The sequence below is a fragment of the Gopherus evgoodei genome, chromosome 1 (genome assembly GCF_007399415.2).
Source record: "Gopherus evgoodei ecotype Sinaloan lineage chromosome 1, rGopEvg1_v1.p, whole genome shotgun sequence".
NCBI classification, from domain to species: domain Eukaryota; kingdom Metazoa; phylum Chordata; order Testudines; family Testudinidae; genus Gopherus; species Gopherus evgoodei.
Window position 1 is genome coordinate 353,164,383 of NC_044322.1, and position 20,088 is coordinate 353,184,470.

Below are 20,088 nucleotides of genomic sequence, written 5' to 3' on the forward strand. Positions count from 1 at the left end.
TGCTGTTTTGGAAGCATCACTTGTTGATGTTATTTGAACAAAATACATTTGGTGACTTTTTTTTTTAAAGTAGAAAAACTTGCTTCCATGCACTGTCAAAATTGCAAACATTGCACTACAAGTCTGAAGCCTTCTAAACTGTTTACTCCCAGGGTTTTAAAGCATCTAATGTGCTGCAATTCAATGTTATCAGAGTGCAGCTTACAACACTTCCTGCGTCTTGTATAAAAAAGCTAGAACTCTGGAGTGTATTCCCTGTTCAGTGTAGAAGAGAGGGTTCTTTTTCTATTAACACTATTCAGTGTTACTTACATCTAGCGCACAGATGGATCCAAACTACAAAATTTAGATCTAGATTTCAACCACCACAAAGTGTGGGGGTGCTCAGATTTGCATTTGTTACAGTCTATCAGAAATAAAGGCCAGCCACCAAATGCAGATTCCTACTCAGACATTGAATCCTCCCAACGCTGGGGGATCTCTGGATCTCTCACAAAGAGAAAAAAGACCTTTCTGCCTGTAATCGATTTATGGTTCTAATGTTCCCTCCGATTGTCTCTATTTTAATCTAAATGCCCTTTCCCAGAGTTCAGCTGAAGTTATACTCCGCTCCTCCAAACAGAGGCAGGTTTTAAATAAAAGTAAAACACAGTAGGATTGGCTTTTTCAAGGCAAGAGATAAATAAAGACTACAAGCTAAGAAACACAAGAAATATAATAGCAAATTAGGCAGAGATATAATCAAATGGGTGCCTAGCTCCACATAATGTATCTGAGCTATTGTAGCAATCATCTGATGTTCCCTAGGAAACAACATGTGTAAATCTTCCTACATGGAATCCAGGAAATGGGGCATGTTAAATTGATCTTAATTCTTAGGAACTTAGTGGTATTCCAGTCCTAAATGCCAAACTTTCAGAAGTTCATGCTATGGGCCAGCACACAGCAGGGCTGAATACTTGTCTCCATCCTGCCCTCTCCCCCATCCCCCGACTTGTGTGATTTGACCCTCTCCCCACAGAGTGCTGGAAGAAGAGATTTCCTTGCCATATCCTATGCAGAGCCAGAACCAGTCTGGCTTTGTCTGACTTGCAGCAAGTACCTGGGATAAAGGGCAATAAAAAGATTTAGTCATTTCTATAGGATTTTTCCTCATGTTTTAAAAGACAGGAGATACAGGATTAATTTCAATCTAGTGTATAACAATCAGAACATATGAAGCAACTTTTCACTTCACTCTACCTGAAGAAAATATTTAGTGCTACACCTTCCATTGGTATAAATGGGATCAGCTCCATTGGTTTCAGTGGAGCTCCAACGCATCTTAATGGAGCTGTGTTCATTACCCTAGCTGAGGTCCTTAAAATCCAACTTCCAGTCAACCTCTTTTACAAATATTTAAATAACAAGAAGAGAAAATTTGCTACAGAATGAAGAGGTAAATTATGAATGAGAAGAAAAGTACATTGATCAATATCCCCCTGGCATGCCAAATTATAGCTAAAATACAGAAACATGTAAGAGGGCTCCTCTTCATTGCAACAGCTAGCCTGAGCTAGTACACTCAAGATACTCTATTTCAGGGGTTGGCAACCTATGGCACGCATGCCAAAGGTGGCACACGCGCTGATTTTTGATGGCATGCAGGGTGGGCTGAGCTGCTCAGCCCGCCACCGCTCTGGGGTTCCCACTGCTGGTCCCTTGCTAGCCGGAGTCCCACCGCTGGTCCCACTCAGCACCTGCTGCTGGCCTGGGGGAAGGAACCCCAGGCTGACAGCAGGCTGTGACCCCAGCTGGCAGGAGCCAGCAGCTGAAACCCCGAAGTGGCGGCGGGCTGAGTCACTCAGCCCACCACTGCTCAGGGGTTTCCACCATCGGAGCCTGCCAGCCAGGGTCCCACCACTGGTCCCACTTAGCACCCGCTGCTGGCCTGGGGTTCCTTCCCCGAAGCTGGCAGTGGGCCAGACCCCAGCTGGCAGGAGCCAGCGGTGGAATGCCCAGAGCAGTGGCGGGCTGAATGGCTCAGCCTGCCACCGCTTTGGGGTTTTGGCTGCTGACTCCTGCCAGCTGGGGTCACAGCCTGCTGCCAGTCTGGGGTTCCTTTCCCTAGGCCAGCAGTGGGTGCTGAGTGGGACCAGTGGCGGGACCCCGGCTGGCAAGGGGCCAGAAGTGGGAACCCCAGAGTCGCAGCGGGCTGAGCAGCTCCCATAGACATTCATCAGTTGTCAGCAAGAAATTTCATTTTAAAAGTATGCGATAAAACCTCTTTCAACTGGATTACTTCCAACGGGATTATTTTTCTAGGAGACTATCTTATCAACACGAGTAACTCCTTCTACAGGTGTTATACCCTCAACAAAAGATTCTGACCTGATTTATGCCGATGTAAATCAAGAATCACTCCAATGTAGTCACACCAGCTGGAGAATTGGAATTAGGCCTAGCGAGCACAGAAGAAGGGATGTTTCCCACAGAAAGAGAGAAAGAAAAATAACAACAAAACACAAGACCAGGCGCCATCTTGAGGGAGAAGTCAGCACAAATGAGTTCATAAAATGCAAACCAAATGAGTTGTGTAAACTAAAAGTGTGGTAGGAGAGAGTTTCACTTAGAGACAACCTATCATAAATCACTCAACACTCAGGTTTGCAGTGCCATTTAAGAAAATATTTTTCATATCCTGCTCTCTTTTCCACATGGATAGGTGTTTGTACATACAGCAGCTTTGCAGAGTTCTACTCTTCTAGGACAAGTAGGTTTTTAAAATGTCAGATATACCCTTAGTTATTTTTTGTCAAACTTTATAATAAGGCTCAGTATTACAATGCAGTTACATAGCAATTACAATAAGGTTTTGCTTTTCAGTATGCATTACTACTGATTCATATGATCAGAAGCTGACTAGATGCTTGATTTACTTCGTACCATCCCATTGGTGTTCTTAATACATATTCTGTTGGAAGCCAAGTATGGAAAATACAATGTACTAACACGTGACTTTTCTCGATGCAGTTTATAATTACATTGTAATTACATTGTGGGTTTTGCTATGTAATTACAGTTAGCTTTTAAGGTTTGATCATTTCATCCATTATCCTGAGAAGAAGTGGGCAACAAATGTGTTGCTTGGGCTGCTAAGTTTCATGACAGCTCAGTCTTGTCAGGCTGCTGAGATTGCATACAAGACAGAGAATGACAACTTGGAGTAGGGTGTCATAAGGTCCTATTGCCCTGAATTGAGGATGTTTTCAGTACAAACCTTCTAAAAGACGTTAAAATATATTACTGGCACGTGAAGCCTTAAATTAGAATGTATACATGAAGACTCGACACATCACTGCTGAAAGGTTGCCAACCCCTGCTCTATTCCGACAAGTGAGGGTGATGCCCACACTGCAAACAACCCTGGAGCTTCACAGAGTGATTGGATTAGCAGCCGATGAGTTCTTGTACCTATAGCTGCTGCATTCCTACTGCATTACCAGCTCCAATGTCAGCAGCACTCCAACTTCAACCCACCCAAGAAGGCCAGCTGGCAGGAGTATAAAGCACCCCTCAACTCAGGGGTTCTCAAACTGGGGATTGTAACCCATTAGGGCATCATGAGGTTATTATGTGGGGAGCCACAAGCTGTCAGCCTCTACCCCCAAGCCCCACTTCACCGCCAGCATTTATAATTATGGTAAATATAAAAAATGTGGTTTTTAATTTATAAGGTGGGGGGGTCACTACTACAGAAGTTTGAGAACCACGGACCTAACTTAAGCTAAAGACCATACTGTGTGTAAAGGAGTTGGGTTAGGGCAAAACTCAAGTTATAGTCTGAGCAATCAGTGCAGTGAAGACAAGCCCATAACAATTTAGAATTCAGACAAGGGGAATATCTATCTCCTTGATAGTATGGAATTGTTCTCTATGAGATATTTCTAGTGCTTTGCCCAGACTGCTTTTAAATAACCTGAGCTATGAGGCGTCCACTACTTCTCTGGGTCTGACATCTCACAGTGGAGAAGTCTTTCCTGATATTCAGATTCAATTTTCCTCCTCTTAATTTCAGCCCAAACATACCTTAGCAGGTTACCAATAACAGAGAAAACAGGTGAACTTCAGTTTTACAGAAATGGTAGTGAATGTCTAAAGCCTTGAAATCACAATTCACAGAATAACAAATTTTGGATTAAATAAAAATTTGGATTCAGGGCAAGACACACATTTCAGGTAATATGCAGATTCAAATGTGTGGGGTTTGGAAAATCAGGGTTTGCCTGAAATTAAAGAAGTTAAATAATAAGAATAATAATTGATATTTTACTAAAGAAGTTAAACCAAAGCCAGCATTCTTAGACAATTGGTCATAAAATTGATATTTTGAGAAATTCACTTGGTTTGTCGGAATTTTTAGGATTCTGATATTCCTTTGCCATTTCCCCTGCAGTACTCTGGGCAGGGATTGTCTTCTTTGTACAGAACCTAGCACAGTGAGCCCCCAATCTTTGGTTAGATTCCAAGGTGTTATTATAATAAATAATATTAAATATATCTGGCTCTGGGATGATGCAGCTGACTGAGAACTGGAACATTTATAGCATATGTAAGTAGGAGGACATTTTAATTTCAACTCAGGGTTTCTAAACCAGATTTTGAAAAGCAAAATGTTGAATCTCGGCCAATGGGAGTGTGGAGCCGGTGCTCGGGGCGGGAGCAGTGTGTGGAGCCCCATGGCTCCCTGCCACGGAGCCAGACCTGCTGCTAGCCACTTCCAGGGCGCAGCGCGGTGTCAGAATAGGTAGGGACTAGCCTGCCAGAGCTGGGCAGCAGCACTAACGGGACTTTTAACGGCCCGGTCGGCAGCGCTGACCAGAGCAGCCACAACCCAGTGCCTTACATTCCATGACCCAGTACTGGGTTGCGACCCACAATTTGAAAACCACTGGACTAGATTATAATGACCTTAAAATCTATTCATTGATTCTAAACTGCACCAGTGGGCCTCCTTTTGGACAGAGGCCATTCCTCTTTTTATTTTCAATGTACTCTTTGCTAGAGCTAGTGAAATATTTTGAATGAAACAAGTGAAGGGGAGTAATCAAGAAGTGGTGGGTTGGTTTTTTTGTTTTTTGAAAATGAAACACTTTGCAAAAAATACTGACTTTTAAATTTTTTATTTTTACATTTTATCAATTTTTTTATCCAAAACTTTATCAAAATCATCACTGAAATCTTTCGTTGACCCCAAACCCAACACTTTCCATTAATGTTTTTCTTTTTCTCTTTCGTCCATTCAGCTCTAGTTTTGCCCTCTCTGATACTTCCAGCTTGTATCAGTTCAGGTAATGAGTTTAGGCCACACCAGGATCAAGAGATAATTCTCAATGTTGCCAACACAGTTGTCTCCCCATAAGAAGTTTACATGATTATAACGGGGCATGGAGGGACAGAAATATTATTCAGACAGCTAATGTCAAGGTGAGCCTATATTTATACATATTTCCACTGGTGGTGGTAAGTGATTTCCATCTGACTTTCTGACCATCTGGGAGAGATCAATATTTGGACAGATGTTCAGTGTACACTCCTTATCTGCTCTACTGGTATTGTTTGAGCACTGTGGTCAGACATGGCAGACATTTCTTTTCACAGTTGGCTAATGGGTACAATCTTCTCATTTCCATTTTTAAATACACATACGTGTGCTTATCATGTTTGATTCTCTATAGCTCAGTAAAGACTACATCAGCCAGGGCTCATTCTTATGGTTGCTTTTACAATCTTTTATTACAGAAGTATGAAAAAGGGGAGAGAGAAAAACTAACCTAGACTGGTTCCCAGACAACTGAATTGTAGCAATTTTATACATATGGGGCCTGATACTGATCCCCTCGCACAAACCAGCTAGTACTTTACTCTGTGAGTAGCCCCACTGATTTGAACGAGACACTGACAGATACGGCAATTTCTTCCATAACCTTGGGAGACCTTACTAAGTTTAAATATCTTTAGGGATACGTTGTGTTAAAATGAAACGTTTATGTATTATGCCATAGGTCATGTAGCCATAAGCCAGGATTGTCTGAAACCTCTTTAGGGAAAGATGTGATGTGAGGCTTGGGAGTTCAAAGGTCCATACTGAAAATGTGCCAGAGAAGAATAGACTTTGGTCACAATAAGTGTGAAGTGTATTTCCTGAGGAATACCTAGGGAAAGGTTAATGCAAATTCTCCACCCCTAGTTATGTAAAAACCCAGCCTTTTGAAGCTGCAACCTGAAGAGTGGATCATTGTCTGCTGATTGCCTGTTCATGGAGATTGGAAATCAAAGGCATGAGCTGTATAAAGTTGTGGTTTTGAAGGACTAACATCTACCAGAGCCAAAGGCTGGAGTTGGGGGTGACCTCTCATAAGCTTTTTAGCATGCATGCAGGTTCTTTTATATTTTTAATGTGTTCTGTCTGTAATACTTTCACCTTAAGAATACATGTGCTTGCTTAGAAAGAGCTATGTGGTAACTTATAACTGCAAGCAATACATTGGTCATAGCCTGTAGAGGGAAAGCAAAGGGCAGACACTGGCCATTTAGGCAGTCTGGCTTGCTGGAGATGTCAAAGTGTAATCAGGGAGATGTGCAGCCTTAATACCCTAGTCAGCAGGGAATGAGACAGGGGTTTCTTCCCAAGAAAGGTGACAGCTGAGGAGCTGGGAGCTTAGAGTGGGTGCCCTTGGCAGACCATGAGGAGGGGAATGCAGGTGCAGTTACCCTGAAACTGTGACAGAGACTATTACAGAATAATATTATTACACAATTTCAGCAAGAGCATCAATGTCTGGCCCATAGTGTTTTAAGCATCACTTCACCCATCTTTAGGGTCTTTCTCAGCCTGTAGCAAAATGAGTACCGGTACATACTTCTAATCTGTTCTCACCTTCTTGGTTAAAGAAACAAACAAACAAAAATGCTGACAATTTTGACAAGACGGTTAATTAATGGCAGTACTTACAGTTGCATGACCAGGTACAAGTGGTTTGGACTCTCATATATGTCTTCCAGTGCAACTATATTTTCATGTTTTATTCTGAAAAGCAATAACAACAACAATAAAAGGTAAGTGCAAGGTTAAATGGTGAACTTTAAGCAGCTGCCCAACAGAAAGCTATTTTTAATTAGACGTTACTTGGCGCTTGCGATTTACACAGTCAGAACTGAACCCAGTTCCGTGTAAGCTATCAGGAGTGCCCGGCAGCCCAGGATACTCTTATTGCTTAGCTAGCAGGAATGTTTCCTGATGAAATATTTAAAACATTAGACTTTTTTCTTCTCCTGTCAGATGAATAAAATGAACATCCACGGTGGTATTTGGATGTTAAGTTCTCAGGGCAGTAGCACATCAGAGTGCAGGGATTTGCAAATTGTAGATTTACTGAAGCCAGTATACAGTTAGTAGCCAAGAGTGCAGGGATATGCATATATACAGATGCTGACAGCAGTGTTGACAACTGAGGGGCCACAGCTGTACAAAATCCTCATACTCCAAGTGGCTCCATTCCAACACAACACCCCACATACAGCATCTTCTCAGCACTGCCTCACAACGTTGTCTATCATAACAATATACTTTATGCTTCAATGGGTCTTTCCAGGACTGTTGCTAGGGGTTTTAGTGCCCTAGGCGCACGGCAATTTCGCCGCCCTGCGCGCTGGTCCCACGGTTCCGGTGGAGCTGCCACAGTCGTGCCTGCGGGAGGTCCACCGGAGCCGAGCGAGCAGCCGACCGTCCGCAGCCACAATTGCAGCAGCTCCACCAGAGCTGCGGGAGCAGCCGACCGTCCGCAGCCACGACTGCGGCAGCTCCACCGGAGCCACCTGCTGCCCCCTCCGGCAAAACGCCGCCCACCAATTATCCTGGCGCCCTAGGTGATTGCCTAGGCCGCTTAAATGCAAGCGCCGGCCCTGGGTCTTTCCACCCACAGATCTCAAGCACCATAATAAATTAATTATTCAAACCATGACTCTCTAGTATTGCCATGACCCTCATACAGAAACATTCGTATAATTTAAAAATCCACCTGAGTAGTTGGTATCAGGGCACAGGTCACTGCTGCTCAGTATCACTGGGCCCCTGCTTTGTTAAAAGTGTTAACTTTTAGAGGAGAATCACCTTATCAGACAACAGTCTCATTAACTACTTGGAGCAAATCTTCTCTGGGATTATTGTTTAAGCAATTCCAAACAATTTCTAAAGCATACATTTAATTTCCATTAAACCTAAACTTAAGACCCTAAAGAGACTATCCATTTAACTGCAAGGGCTATAATATTAATTATACAAAGTATAGATGATTGCCTTAAGTGTGAGAGAAATCCCTCAAAAACTGTAAGCAGAATGTGCTGATTAAAGAACACACACATACAGGCAGAAAGAATAACAGAGGACACTCATCAGTGAATGCTAAACCCAGTAAACTTTTTGGGGCATAATCCACTCCAAATTTATGAGAGGTGCAATTAAGTACACAAAGCCCAATACTGAGCAGTGTTAAAGCATCTGACACTCCCAGTAAGTTGATGAAAGTGCTGAGTAGTCAGCATCCTGCAGGCTCTGACTCATCATAATGTGCACATATTGGGTTGGTCCAGCTTCCAGTGACATCACTGGAAAGACTGCCATAGACGTTAGTGAGAGAAAGAGATCAGACCTACATTCAGGAATGAAAAACCATTCATATAAAAGACAGAAAGTAATGATCTGCCTTAAAACCTTCATATGCAGGAAGTTCCATATCAGTGGCATATTAACCCAAATCTAACACGCTGTAGGACCGGGGTCTGCAACCTATGGCATGCGTGCCAAAGACGGCACACATGCTGATTTTTCATGGCACGCTGCTGCCTGCCGGAGTCCCGGCAGGCAGCAGCGTGCCATTAAAAATCTTGCCCAGCCTGGCCCCCTCTTCTCCACCCTCCGCTCCCTCAGCCCCCCTTCCTGCGGGGGTAGGGGCAAGGGTCAGGGGGCAGAAGCTTGGTCCTGCCGACTCCCCTGCCTCTTCCTGTAGTGTGCTGGGTTCCTGCCCCTCCTCTGCCTCTCCGTCCCGCCCTCCCTGCTGGCTGATCAGCTGATGGCCCTTGCGAGGGAGGGGGTCGGGAAGCAGCAGAGTCAGCGTGCTCACTGCTCCCGGCGGAGGCAGAGAAGCAGGGGCAGGGCCTTGTGGAATGGGGCATATCCCCTCCAGTCCCCTGCCCTGACCTCCCCTCACACACACCCCAGCCCTCTGCCCTGATCCCCCTCACACACATCCAGCCCTCTGCCCTGAGCCCTGCACACACCCCAGGCCCGGGCCCTGAGCCCTGTGCCCCACACACCCGTCAGACCTCTGCCCTGAGCCCTGTATGCCCCTCATACACACCCAACCCTCTGCTTGACTCTTTCACCTCCCTCACGACCCCAGCCGTGACTCTTGCACCCCCCACATACCCAGCCCCCGCACCCCCCATGCACCCCCCACATCCTGACTCTTGCACCCCCCACATCCCCACCCCCACCCTGAGCACCAAACTGGAGCTCCTGCACCCCGCCCCTCACATTCCCACCTGCATCCCTCGTACCTATTTGGTCCAGGTAAGTGCCCCACACCCAAACCTCCTGCCCCAACCCTGAGCCCCCTCCCTCATCATAGCTCCTGGGGGTGAAGGCTGGGGGGACCCTTCACCCCCAGCCCTGTGCTCAGTCCACTCCCACCCTCAGCTCAGTGCAGAGAGAGGAAGAGAATGGGCCAGAACCAGGGAGAAGGCAGGTACTCACTGTGTGTGGGCAGGGCCGGGACCCCAGACTGGCAATGGGCTGAATGGATCCGGTAGCTGGGATCCCGGCTGGCAGGAGCCGGCGGATAGAACCGCTGAGCGGCAGTGGGCTGAGCCACTCAGCCCACTGCCAGCCTGGGGTCCTGGCCACTGGCCCCACACAGCCTGCTGCCGGTCTGAGGTTCTGGCTGCCAGACCCTTGCCAGCCGGGGTCCCGGCCGCAGGCCTCGCTCAGCCCGCTGCCGGCCTAGATGAACAGAACCCCAGACCAGCAGCGGGCTGAGTGGGCCGGCAGCATAAGAGCAACATTTTAATTTCATTTTAAATGAAGCTTCTTAAACATTTTGAAAACCTTGTTTATTTTACAATACAACACTAGTTTAGTTATATAATATATAGACTTGTACAGAGAGACCTTCTAAAAAACATTGAAATGTATTACCAGCACGCGAAACCCTAAATTAAAATGAATAAATGAAGACTCGGCACACCACTTCCGAAAGGTTGCTGACCCGTGCTGTAGGATATCATACAGCAATATATGTGTGGCTATAGGTCTTTTGCTCTCTGGAGGTATAAAAATCCTTTGTTGCTCCAGTAAATTGTCCAGAGAAACAGCATCATAGCTCAAGCATTATAAGATTCATAAGAGAACACTGAAGAAGCTAAGCTTTTAAGTCTTAATTCTGGTGCGCAGGAATGGATGTCTAGTATCTTGGCTCTTCTATGGAAATTTTCCAAAATTATATAGAGCGGTTGCCTTAAAAAATTTCTCCAGTCACCTGTCCTATCTCATTCCAAAACTCAAAAGATAACAGGAAAGCAGGACTCCCTGGTGCCTGATTTTCATAACTGAGCAGATCAGCCAGCTTTGTGTTTTTTCCCAACCCTCGCTGACTTGATGTCATTTACATTCTAAGCTGGATTTGTTTGTATTTAAATAAATACACAACATCAGCCCTCAATATGGATCGAGAGTTTGTAAAATTCCATTAGGAAGAACACAGCCAGTTTTGCTGCAGTGGCTCCATCAGATCAGCAGAATCGGCAGCTGCCTGGCCAGCAGAACATGTAGGAACCATTTATCTGGTGTGGCTCTGTGATGTGACAAGCAGACTTTTTTTTCAGTTTGCTTCAGGCAAATTCAAGACCACAAGGGCCTGATTTTTGGAAATACAGTGAACTCACAATGCTACTTGAAGTCAATGGCTCAACACCTCTGAAAATCAAGCCCTCAGGCTAATGCTACATTTTTGAGCTAAGGGAGTAGAAAGCATCTCCCAAACAGTCAACTTTTATTTTTTATCCTGGCGAGGTGGAGGAGGGCTGGAAGGTGGTCTACATTTTAAGTTAAAAACTCTTCAAAGAAAAGAGACGTTCACAATAAAAATGCTAATAAGACCTGCTACGCTAGCAAGAGCGGCTAGAGAATACGTTTGTGCTTATTATCAACTTGCTGGCTCTCTCAATGAAGGCCAAAGATGATCAAGCTCTCTATACCTTCCAGCAGAAATCACTATAATCAATCGGAACCACTTATTGTTCATCTGCAGTGACACTCAACTTGAGCAGAAATATAATTTTATAAACAACAGGAAAGAGAAATTGCTTCAAATTCTGATAAAGAATGACTAAACTTTCATCACTGGCAGACCCACCTAATTGTGGTAATGGACATGTGTAAGCAGGGCAAGCGACAATCCTGGTCTACCAGATGTGTGTGTGTGTGTGTCTCTCAGCACAATTCCCTGGCTCAGAACATCCAGAAAATGGCTGGATACACCAAGTATGCCCTTGCATTCCATTCACTTGAATAGATGCTCTGTTAGATCAATTGCTGAGGATTGTTCAGAGGGAATTAGGGAGGTACTTTACAGTGCTGGAGCAAGAGAAAGTTTGGAAGGGTTTAATTCTGCTTTTATCCTGGCCTAGTAGTGCAGCATGAATCTCAAAAGGTTCAGAGTATTCATTCTGATAAACCCCAAAATGTCTGGATGCATATCCATGTGTGATCTATCTTATCTTAGGGCTTGGCTACACTGGCACTTTACAGAGCTGCAACTTTCGCGCTCAGGGGTGTGAAAAAACACCCCCCTGAGCGCTGCAAGATACAGTGCTGTAAAGCCTCAGTGTAATCAGTTCTGCAGCGGCTCCCAGCACTGCAAGCTACACCCGTAAGGGATGTGGTTTACGTGCAGCGCTGGGAGAGCTCTCTCCCAGTGCTGCCCAGCGCTGGCACTCCGACCACACTCACACTTCAAAGCACTGCCGCGGCAGCACTCCCACAGCGCTGCCGTGGCAGCACTTTGAAATTTCAAGTGTAGCCATACCGTTAGGTACTTACCTGGTCCCCATAACTGCAATATCTGAGTACCAAACAGTCTGATGTATGTATCCTCACAAAACCTCTGAGTGGTAGGGCATTGCTATTATTCCCATTTATAGATTCATAGATTCTAGGGTCAGAAGGGACCAATGTGATCATCTAGTCCGACCCCCTGCACAAAGCAGGCCACAGAACCCTACCCATCCACTTCTATAACAAACCTCTAACCTATGCCTGAGTTATTGAAGTCTTCAAATTGTGGTTTGAAGACCTCAAGCTGCAGAGAATCCACCAGCAAGTGACCCATGCCCCACACTGCAGGGGAAGGCGAAAAACCTCCATGGCCTCTGCCAATCTGTCCTGGAGGAAAATTCCCTCCCGACCCCAAATATGGTGATCAGCTAAACCCTGAGCATGTGGGCAAGACTCACCAGCCAGCACTCAGGAAATAATTCTCTGCAGTAACTCAGATCCCATCCCATCCAACATCCCATCACCAACCACTGGGCATACTTATCTGGCGATAATCAAAGATCAATTGCCAAAATTAGGCTCTCCCATCATACCATCCCTTCCATAAACTTATCAAGCTTAATCTTAAAGCCAGATATGTCTTTTGCCCCCACTACTCCCCTTGGAAGGCTGTTCCAGAACTTCACTCCTCTAATGGTTAGAAACCTTCATCTAATTTCAAGTCTAAACTTCCTAGTGTCCAGTTTATACCCATTCGTTCTTGTATCTACATTGGTACTAAGCTTAAGTAATTCCTCTCCCTCCCTAATATTAATCCCTCTGATATATTTATAAAGAGCAAGCATACCTCCCCTCAGCCTTCTTTTGGCTAGACTAAACAAGCCAAGCTCTTTGAGTCTCCTTTCATATGACAGGTTTTCCATTCCTCGGATCATCCTAGTAGCCCGTCTCTGAACCTGTTCCAGTTTGAATTCATCCTTCTTAAACATGGGAGACCAGAACTGCACACAGTATTCCAGGTGGGGTCTCACCAGCGCCTTATATAACGGTACTAACACCTCCTTATCTTTCCTGGAAATACCTCGTCTGATGCATCCTAAAAGTGCATTAGCTTTTTTCACGGCCATATCACATTGGCGGCTCATAGTCATCCTGTGATCTACCAATACCCCAAGGTCCTTCTCCTCCTCTGTTGCTTCCAACTGATGCATCCCCAATCTATATCTAAAGTTCTTATTATTAATCCCTAAGTGCATGACCTTGCACGTTTCACTATTAAATTTCATCCTATTACTATTACTCCAGTTTACAAGGTCGTCCAGATCTTCCTGTATAATATCCCGGTCCTTCTCCGTGTTAGCAATACCCCCCAGCTTCGTGTCATCTGCAAACTTTATTAGCACATTCCCGCTTTTTGTGCCAAGGTCGGTAATAAAAAGGTTAAATAAGATTGGTCCCAGAACCGATCCTTGAGGAACTCCACTAGTAACCTCCTTCCAGCCTGACAGTTCACCCTTCAGTACGACCCGTTGTAGTCTCCCCTTTAACCAGTTCCTTATCCACCTTTCAATTCTCATATTGTTCCCCATCTTTTCCAATTTGACTAATAATTCCGCATGTGGAACCGTTCAAATGCCTTACTGAAATCGAGGTAAATTAGGTCTACCGCATTTCCTTTGTCTAAATAGTCTGTCACCTTCTCAAAGAAGGAGATCAGGTTGGTTTGGCACGATCTACCTTTAGTAAAACCATGTTGTACTTTGTCCCAATTACCATTGACCTCAATGTCCTTAACTACTTTCTCCTTCAAAATTTTTTCCAAGACCTTACATACTGCAGATGTCAAACTAACAGGCCTATAGTTACTCGGATCACTCTTTCTCCCTTTCTTAAAGATAGGAACTATGTTAGCAATTCTCCAGTCATACAGTACAACCCCTGAGTTTACCGATTCATTAAAAATTCTCGCTAACGAGCTTGCAATTTCATGCGCCAGTTCCTTTAATATTCTCAGATGAAGATTGTCCGGGCCCTCTGATTTTGTCCCATTAAGCTGTTCAAGTATGGCTTCTACCTCAGATGTGGTAATATCCACCTCCATATCCTCATTCCCGTTTGTCATCCTTCCATTACCCCTAAGCTCCCCATTAGCCTTTTTAAAGACTGAGGCAAAGTACTTATTTAGATATTGGGCCATGCCTAGGTTATCCTTAACCTCCTTTCCATCCTCAGTGTGTAGCGGTCCCACTTCTTCTTTCTTTGTTTTCTTCTTATTTATATGGCTATAGAACCTTTTACTATTGATTTTAATTCCCTTTGCAAGGTTCAACTCTACTTGGCTTTTAGCCTTTCTCACTTTATCCCTAAATGTTCTGACCTCAGTAAGATAGCTTGCCTTGCTAATCCCACCCTTCTTCCAAACCTTGTAGGCTGTCTGCTTTTTCTTAATCACCTCTCTGAGATGCTTGCTCATCCAGCTTGGTCTACAACTCCTGCCTATGGTTTTTTTCCCCTTTCTTGAGATGCAGGCTTCTGATAGTTTCTGCAGCTGCGACTTAAAGTAATTCCAGGCCTCTTCCGCATTTAGATCCACAAGTTCTTCAGACCAATTCACTTCCCTAACTAATTTCCTTAATTCTTTAAAGTTAGCCCTTTTGAAATCAAAAACCCTAGTCCCAGATCTATTTTTTTTATCCTTCCATCTAGTTTGAACTGAATTAGCTCATGATCACTCGAACCAAGGTTGTCCCCTACAACCATTTCTTCTATGAGGTCCTCACTGCTCACCAAAACCAAATCTAAAATGGCATCCCCTCTTGTCGGTTCTTCAACTACTTGGTGAAGGAATCCATCAGCTATCACATCCAGAAAAATCTGATCCCTACTCTTCTTGCTAGCACTTGTGCTCCAGTCTATATCTGGGAAGTTAAAGTCTCCCATGATTACACATTTCCCATTAGTGTTTACTTCCTTAAAAACATTAAAGAGGTCTCTATCCATATCCAAATCAGATCCTGGCGGTCTGTAGCACACCCCAAGCACTATCTCAGGGGAGGCTCTAGTAGCTTTCTTTCCCAGTGTGATTTTTGCTCAGACAGACTCTGTCTTGTCCATTCCATCACTTATTTCTTTACAGTTAACCTCCTCATTGATGTACAATGCTACTCCACCACCTTTGCCTTTATTTCTATCTTTCCTAAACAGCACATAGCCTTCAATACCTGTACTCCAGTCATGACTACTATTCCACCACGTTTCTGTTATCCCTATAATATCCGGTTTCACTTCCTGCACCAGTAGCTCTAGTTCCTCCATTTTGTTCCCTAGGCTCCTCGCATTAGTGTACAGACATCTTAATTTTTGCCATTTGGCTTCACTCACATTCTGTACCCTGTTAGGCACAGACATTCTACCACCGACATCACCTGTTAGTCTGTTATCTACACTACCCTTCCTCCTTATGCCAATTCTTCTGTCCATGGCTGTATCCCCTCTTACTTTGTTTACTTCCCTCTCAAGGTTAAATTTCAGCGTGGAGATCTCCCGAACATCTCCCAACCATCTCCCCCAAATTTCTAGTTCAAAGCTCTCTTAATCAGGTCAGCGAGCCTCCATCCTAGAAGTCTATTTCCCTCCTTGCTCAGGTGAAGTCCATCCCGAGAGAACAGTCTTCTGTCTGTAAATGCTTCCCAATGGCCATACATCCCAAAGCCCTCCTTATAGCACCACTGCCTGAGCCATCTGTTGATCGCCATAATCTTGTCACACCTTTGTCATCCTTCTCTAGGAACCGGCAGAATCCCACTGAAGATCACCTGAGCCTCGATTTCCTTAAGCGTCTTCCCCAGTCTGGTATAGTCTCCCTTGATACATTCCAGAGATACATTTGACAGATGAGGAACTGTGGCACAAAACGACTGACTTGTCCCAAGTCACACAGGAAGTTTATGGCAGAGCAGGGACTTAAACCCATGTTAACCACTGGCCATCCTTCCGCTCTTGAACTTTCCTGTTCTCTCTCCTCTCTTGCAGAGTCATCTCCTTCCCTCCTTCTAACCCAACCAAATCCATCTTTTTCTCCTCGAGTCTGCCATCCCACCCTGGACTTCATGGGAGAGTCCTGACTGCCACACATCCATTCCACTTACTGCTAACTGGAAGAGATAAAAAATGGACCTTATTTTTATTCTGAGCTAGACAACATATTGATGTTCCAGCACTACTTGATGACACAACATTATGACAGGACCATGGCAGTGACAGCACAGTGTGTAGATACCATAGTGCTGACAGTTTAGATTAGAAAGATAATGTCCACAAAGAAAAATACCTTGGTTAAAAAACAGTTATGGCTGCTTTAAAAAAAACCTCAGCCTACACAAATCATTACAAAATGTGTCCCGTTAAGGCATTCTCCAGTAACAGACCTCAGCCCTCCCACACATTACATTCACCATTTTCACAGACAGGTTCTGTCCCTCTATAGATAAATCCTGTGCACCTCCATCATGCAGGCAAAACACACACCACGTTGTCCTCCATGATTAGTGCAGCTGTCTGTGAAATGGAGATAATACTGCCTACTTCACAAGGTTCATGAAAACGGCTCACACAACATTTGTAAGGTACTGAAATAGAATGAGGATGTCAATAAATAAAGAAAAGGAAAAGGCCTCTAGTCTCACTCCATAATTCTGCATCTCAAATACTAGGCACTAAAGGGCTTTTCCAGCTAGTAGAGAAAGGAATAACAAGAACCAATGGCTGGAACCTAGAGAGAGACTAATTCACATTTTTACAGTGAGAGTGATTAATCACTGGAACAAACTACCAAGGGCAGTGGTGGATTCTCCAGCTCTTGGTGACTTCCAGTCAAGACTGGATGCCTTTTCAGGAAGATATGGTTCAGTCAAACAGAAGTTACTGGGCTCAATGCAGGGGTAACGGGTGAAATTCTGTATAGTCTGTGATATGCAGGAGGTCAGACTAGACAATCGAATGGTCCATTCTAGCCTTTAAAAAAAAATCTATGACTCTACTTACATCCCTTTTCCAAACACAAAGGCTAGCAAAATAAAGGAAGGCAGTTACTGTATCTGCATCAGAACTGAGTGCACTTGAGCAGCATCTAACACTTCAGATGATGCATCAAATAACCAACCTGAGTTTATACCAGCAAATTGACATGAGCAACCAAAATGCGACCGATTACTATTCTAAAAGTAGCAGTGTACAGACAAGAGCTCCCGGGAGCTGCTTTGATTTGTTTTAAAACTTACCTATTACAATGCACTAGGTACAGGCTGGGTTTCCTTTGCTCAGCATGCATTCGTTTGGCCTAACCTTTTGTAAAACAACTAAGAGCAGCTTTGATAAGTGGATCGATAACAGGTTGTCTTATTTCACAGATGTTCACTAAAAACTACTGCATCCAATACTAGGGAAAGTCTATGTTACAGCTTCCTAAAGAAAAACTGAAATTTCTGAAAGGCCAGATTCTGCTCCCAGGATGAGACCTATCCCACTAACTTCGATGGGAGCAGGATCTGTCTGTGAATGATAATTGATATTTCTCTGCTTCATGCAGCAGCAGATAGTGGTGACTAGCACAAGATGCTGAGTGTCCAAAGACTCAAATTTATCCATAGTATATTGGGCACACACAAGACAACTTGCATTACATAACACCACCTTAAATGCTTAAGCGGTGACTCGGGGAGTGCACAGGAATCTGAGCTGGGCCTTTGCACTAAGGGGTGAAATTCACTCCCATATTTATAAAACTGCAAGGTCTTTGGATGGATATTGCTGTAGAAGTGCAAAGGATTACAATGTGGAAGTGGAGATATAATGAGAGAAAATATATCCCTGAATAACTACGCGGTTTCTACATCTCCGCCAGCTCCTGCTTGTCCCAGACCATCGCTTATATATTACTAGAGATCACTAATTATGGAGGCAGCATTCTCTGTTGATTAGAGCAGGGGACCCAGGTTCTATTGCTGCTGTGGCTGCTGACATGCTGTGTGATCACAGTAAGGTCACAACTGCTAGTCTAGTGTGTAACTGATGATAATTAGCCATCTGATAAAGCACCTTAAGAACCTGGATGAAAGCAGTATGGCAAGTGTAAACTATTAGGATTTCATTAATAATTATATTTATCACATTTGGCATATTTCTACATGGGGGAGTAGGATCACGGGTGGCTGTTGAGAAGGACATTGAATAAAATACATGGGTAAACAAGAAAGGTGTTTATGAAACACAGGTTTCCAAAACAACAACTTGTTGCTGATCAGACTCTGTCAAATATGTGGGGCATGAAATTAAATGATGCAACCATGTAACCAGGATGCAGGGTAAATACTTTGCTGAAGAGAAGAAAAACCTCCTGTCTCACTCATCCTGACATTCCCCATCCTCCTCCCCACTCAGTCCCCTGAAGCTTGAAGGCCCAACTAGACCACCCTCTGGGATTGTATACTCCAGTCAGGATCTTATTCTCTTCTTGCTGAATTTTAGTCATCATCCGAACAGGGATGCATCTTATATCCTCATGGTTGGGTCTAAAATATTCTATTGATTGACAGAACAATCCATAGCAAGTTAAAGCAGTCAGGAAAGATCACTCAGAGCACTAAGTAACTAAGACAACAGCAATTGCACACAAAGGAACTGCTTGAAACCATGTTTACAGAGAACAGTGTGTGTTTTTTCTAACCTGATCTACAAAAGGCCACAAGTGGAAAGTTTGGAAGCCTAGGCTTTTAAAAATCACCATGCAAGCCTGGGTTAGTAACCAAGCATCCTCGGAGGCACCACTGCTCCCAATGGGCAACCTTGCAGGCAATCTCAGGACTTGTCTACACTGGAAGTGCGCAGCAAAATAGAGTGTGAATTTTTAGCACACTGGCTATTCTGTACTAACTCCCCCCTGTGGACACTCTTACTAAAAGTGCCTTTGTGTACTTTAGCGTAATACACCTTAAACTGTACTAAGCTAAATTGCCTAAGGGCATTGTTTGTGCACAAACTATCCACCCAGGGAGTTAGACCCAGTCTATGCTACACAGTTAGGTTGACATAAGCTGCCATGCGTCGACCTACCTGTGGAAGTGTCTTCACTTAAATTCGGCTCCTGTAAGTGCCTCTCTACACCGATTTATTAACACCACCTGTCCGAGCAGCATAGTGTCATGGTCAATATAATTAGGTAGACATAGTGACAATGTAGACACTGCACTGCTAACACAGACCGTTACCGGCTTTCAGGAGCCATCCACAATGCCCCACACTGGTGAGGACGCACACTACCGACACAAGGAGCCCAGTGTGCACACACTATGGAGGCTGTATGCCAACGTAAATTAAGTCAACATCATTTTGTAGTATAGACATGGCCTCCGTGTGAAGGGGCTAATGGGTTGTAAATTCACACCCTTGCTTGCTGCACATTAACTTTCCATCTGAATGACCCCTCAAAAGAGGCTGAGGACTGAATGGGCTACTGAATCTGGACTGTTATCTTGCCTCTAAAGTGCTGTTCCTCCAGGGAAGAGCGGAAGCGCATGGGGTGAAACAGTGTGTGGCAGGTTGTGTCGATAGTGGACTTTGGTCTCTAGTGTTTTCCGTCCAGCACCTTTCATCAGCAGTAAATCAGATGCATGTATGTGCACGTGCACAAAATAGAGATAAAGCAAGGAAATAAACTTAAAGAAGCAAATTGGAGAGGGTCCAGAGAAGAGCAACAAGAATGATTAAAGGTCTTGAGAACATGACCTATGAAGGAAGGCTGAAGGAATTGGATTTGTTTAGTTTGGAAAAGAGAAGACTGAGAGGGGACATGATAGCAGTTTTCAGATATCTAAAAGGGTGTCATCAGGAAGAGGGAGAAAACTTGTTCACCTTAGCCTCCAATGATAGAACAAGAAGCAATGGGCTTAAACTGCAGCAAGGGAGATTTAGGTTGGACATTAGGAAAAAGTTCCTAACTG

At 44.3% G+C, this 20,088-nt stretch overlaps 1 protein-coding gene across 1 annotated transcript in view; it reads right to left on the reverse strand.

Annotated features, from left to right (window-relative positions):
- Positions 1–20,088, reverse strand: part of CAMK1D (calcium/calmodulin dependent protein kinase ID) — a 404,516-nt gene that overhangs the window by 156,942 nt on the left and 227,486 nt on the right. Inside the window, 1 exon segment of the mRNA XM_030568042.1 lies at positions 6,995–7,069. Within this exon segment, the coding sequence (XP_030423902.1) occupies positions 6,995–7,069 (75 nt within the window).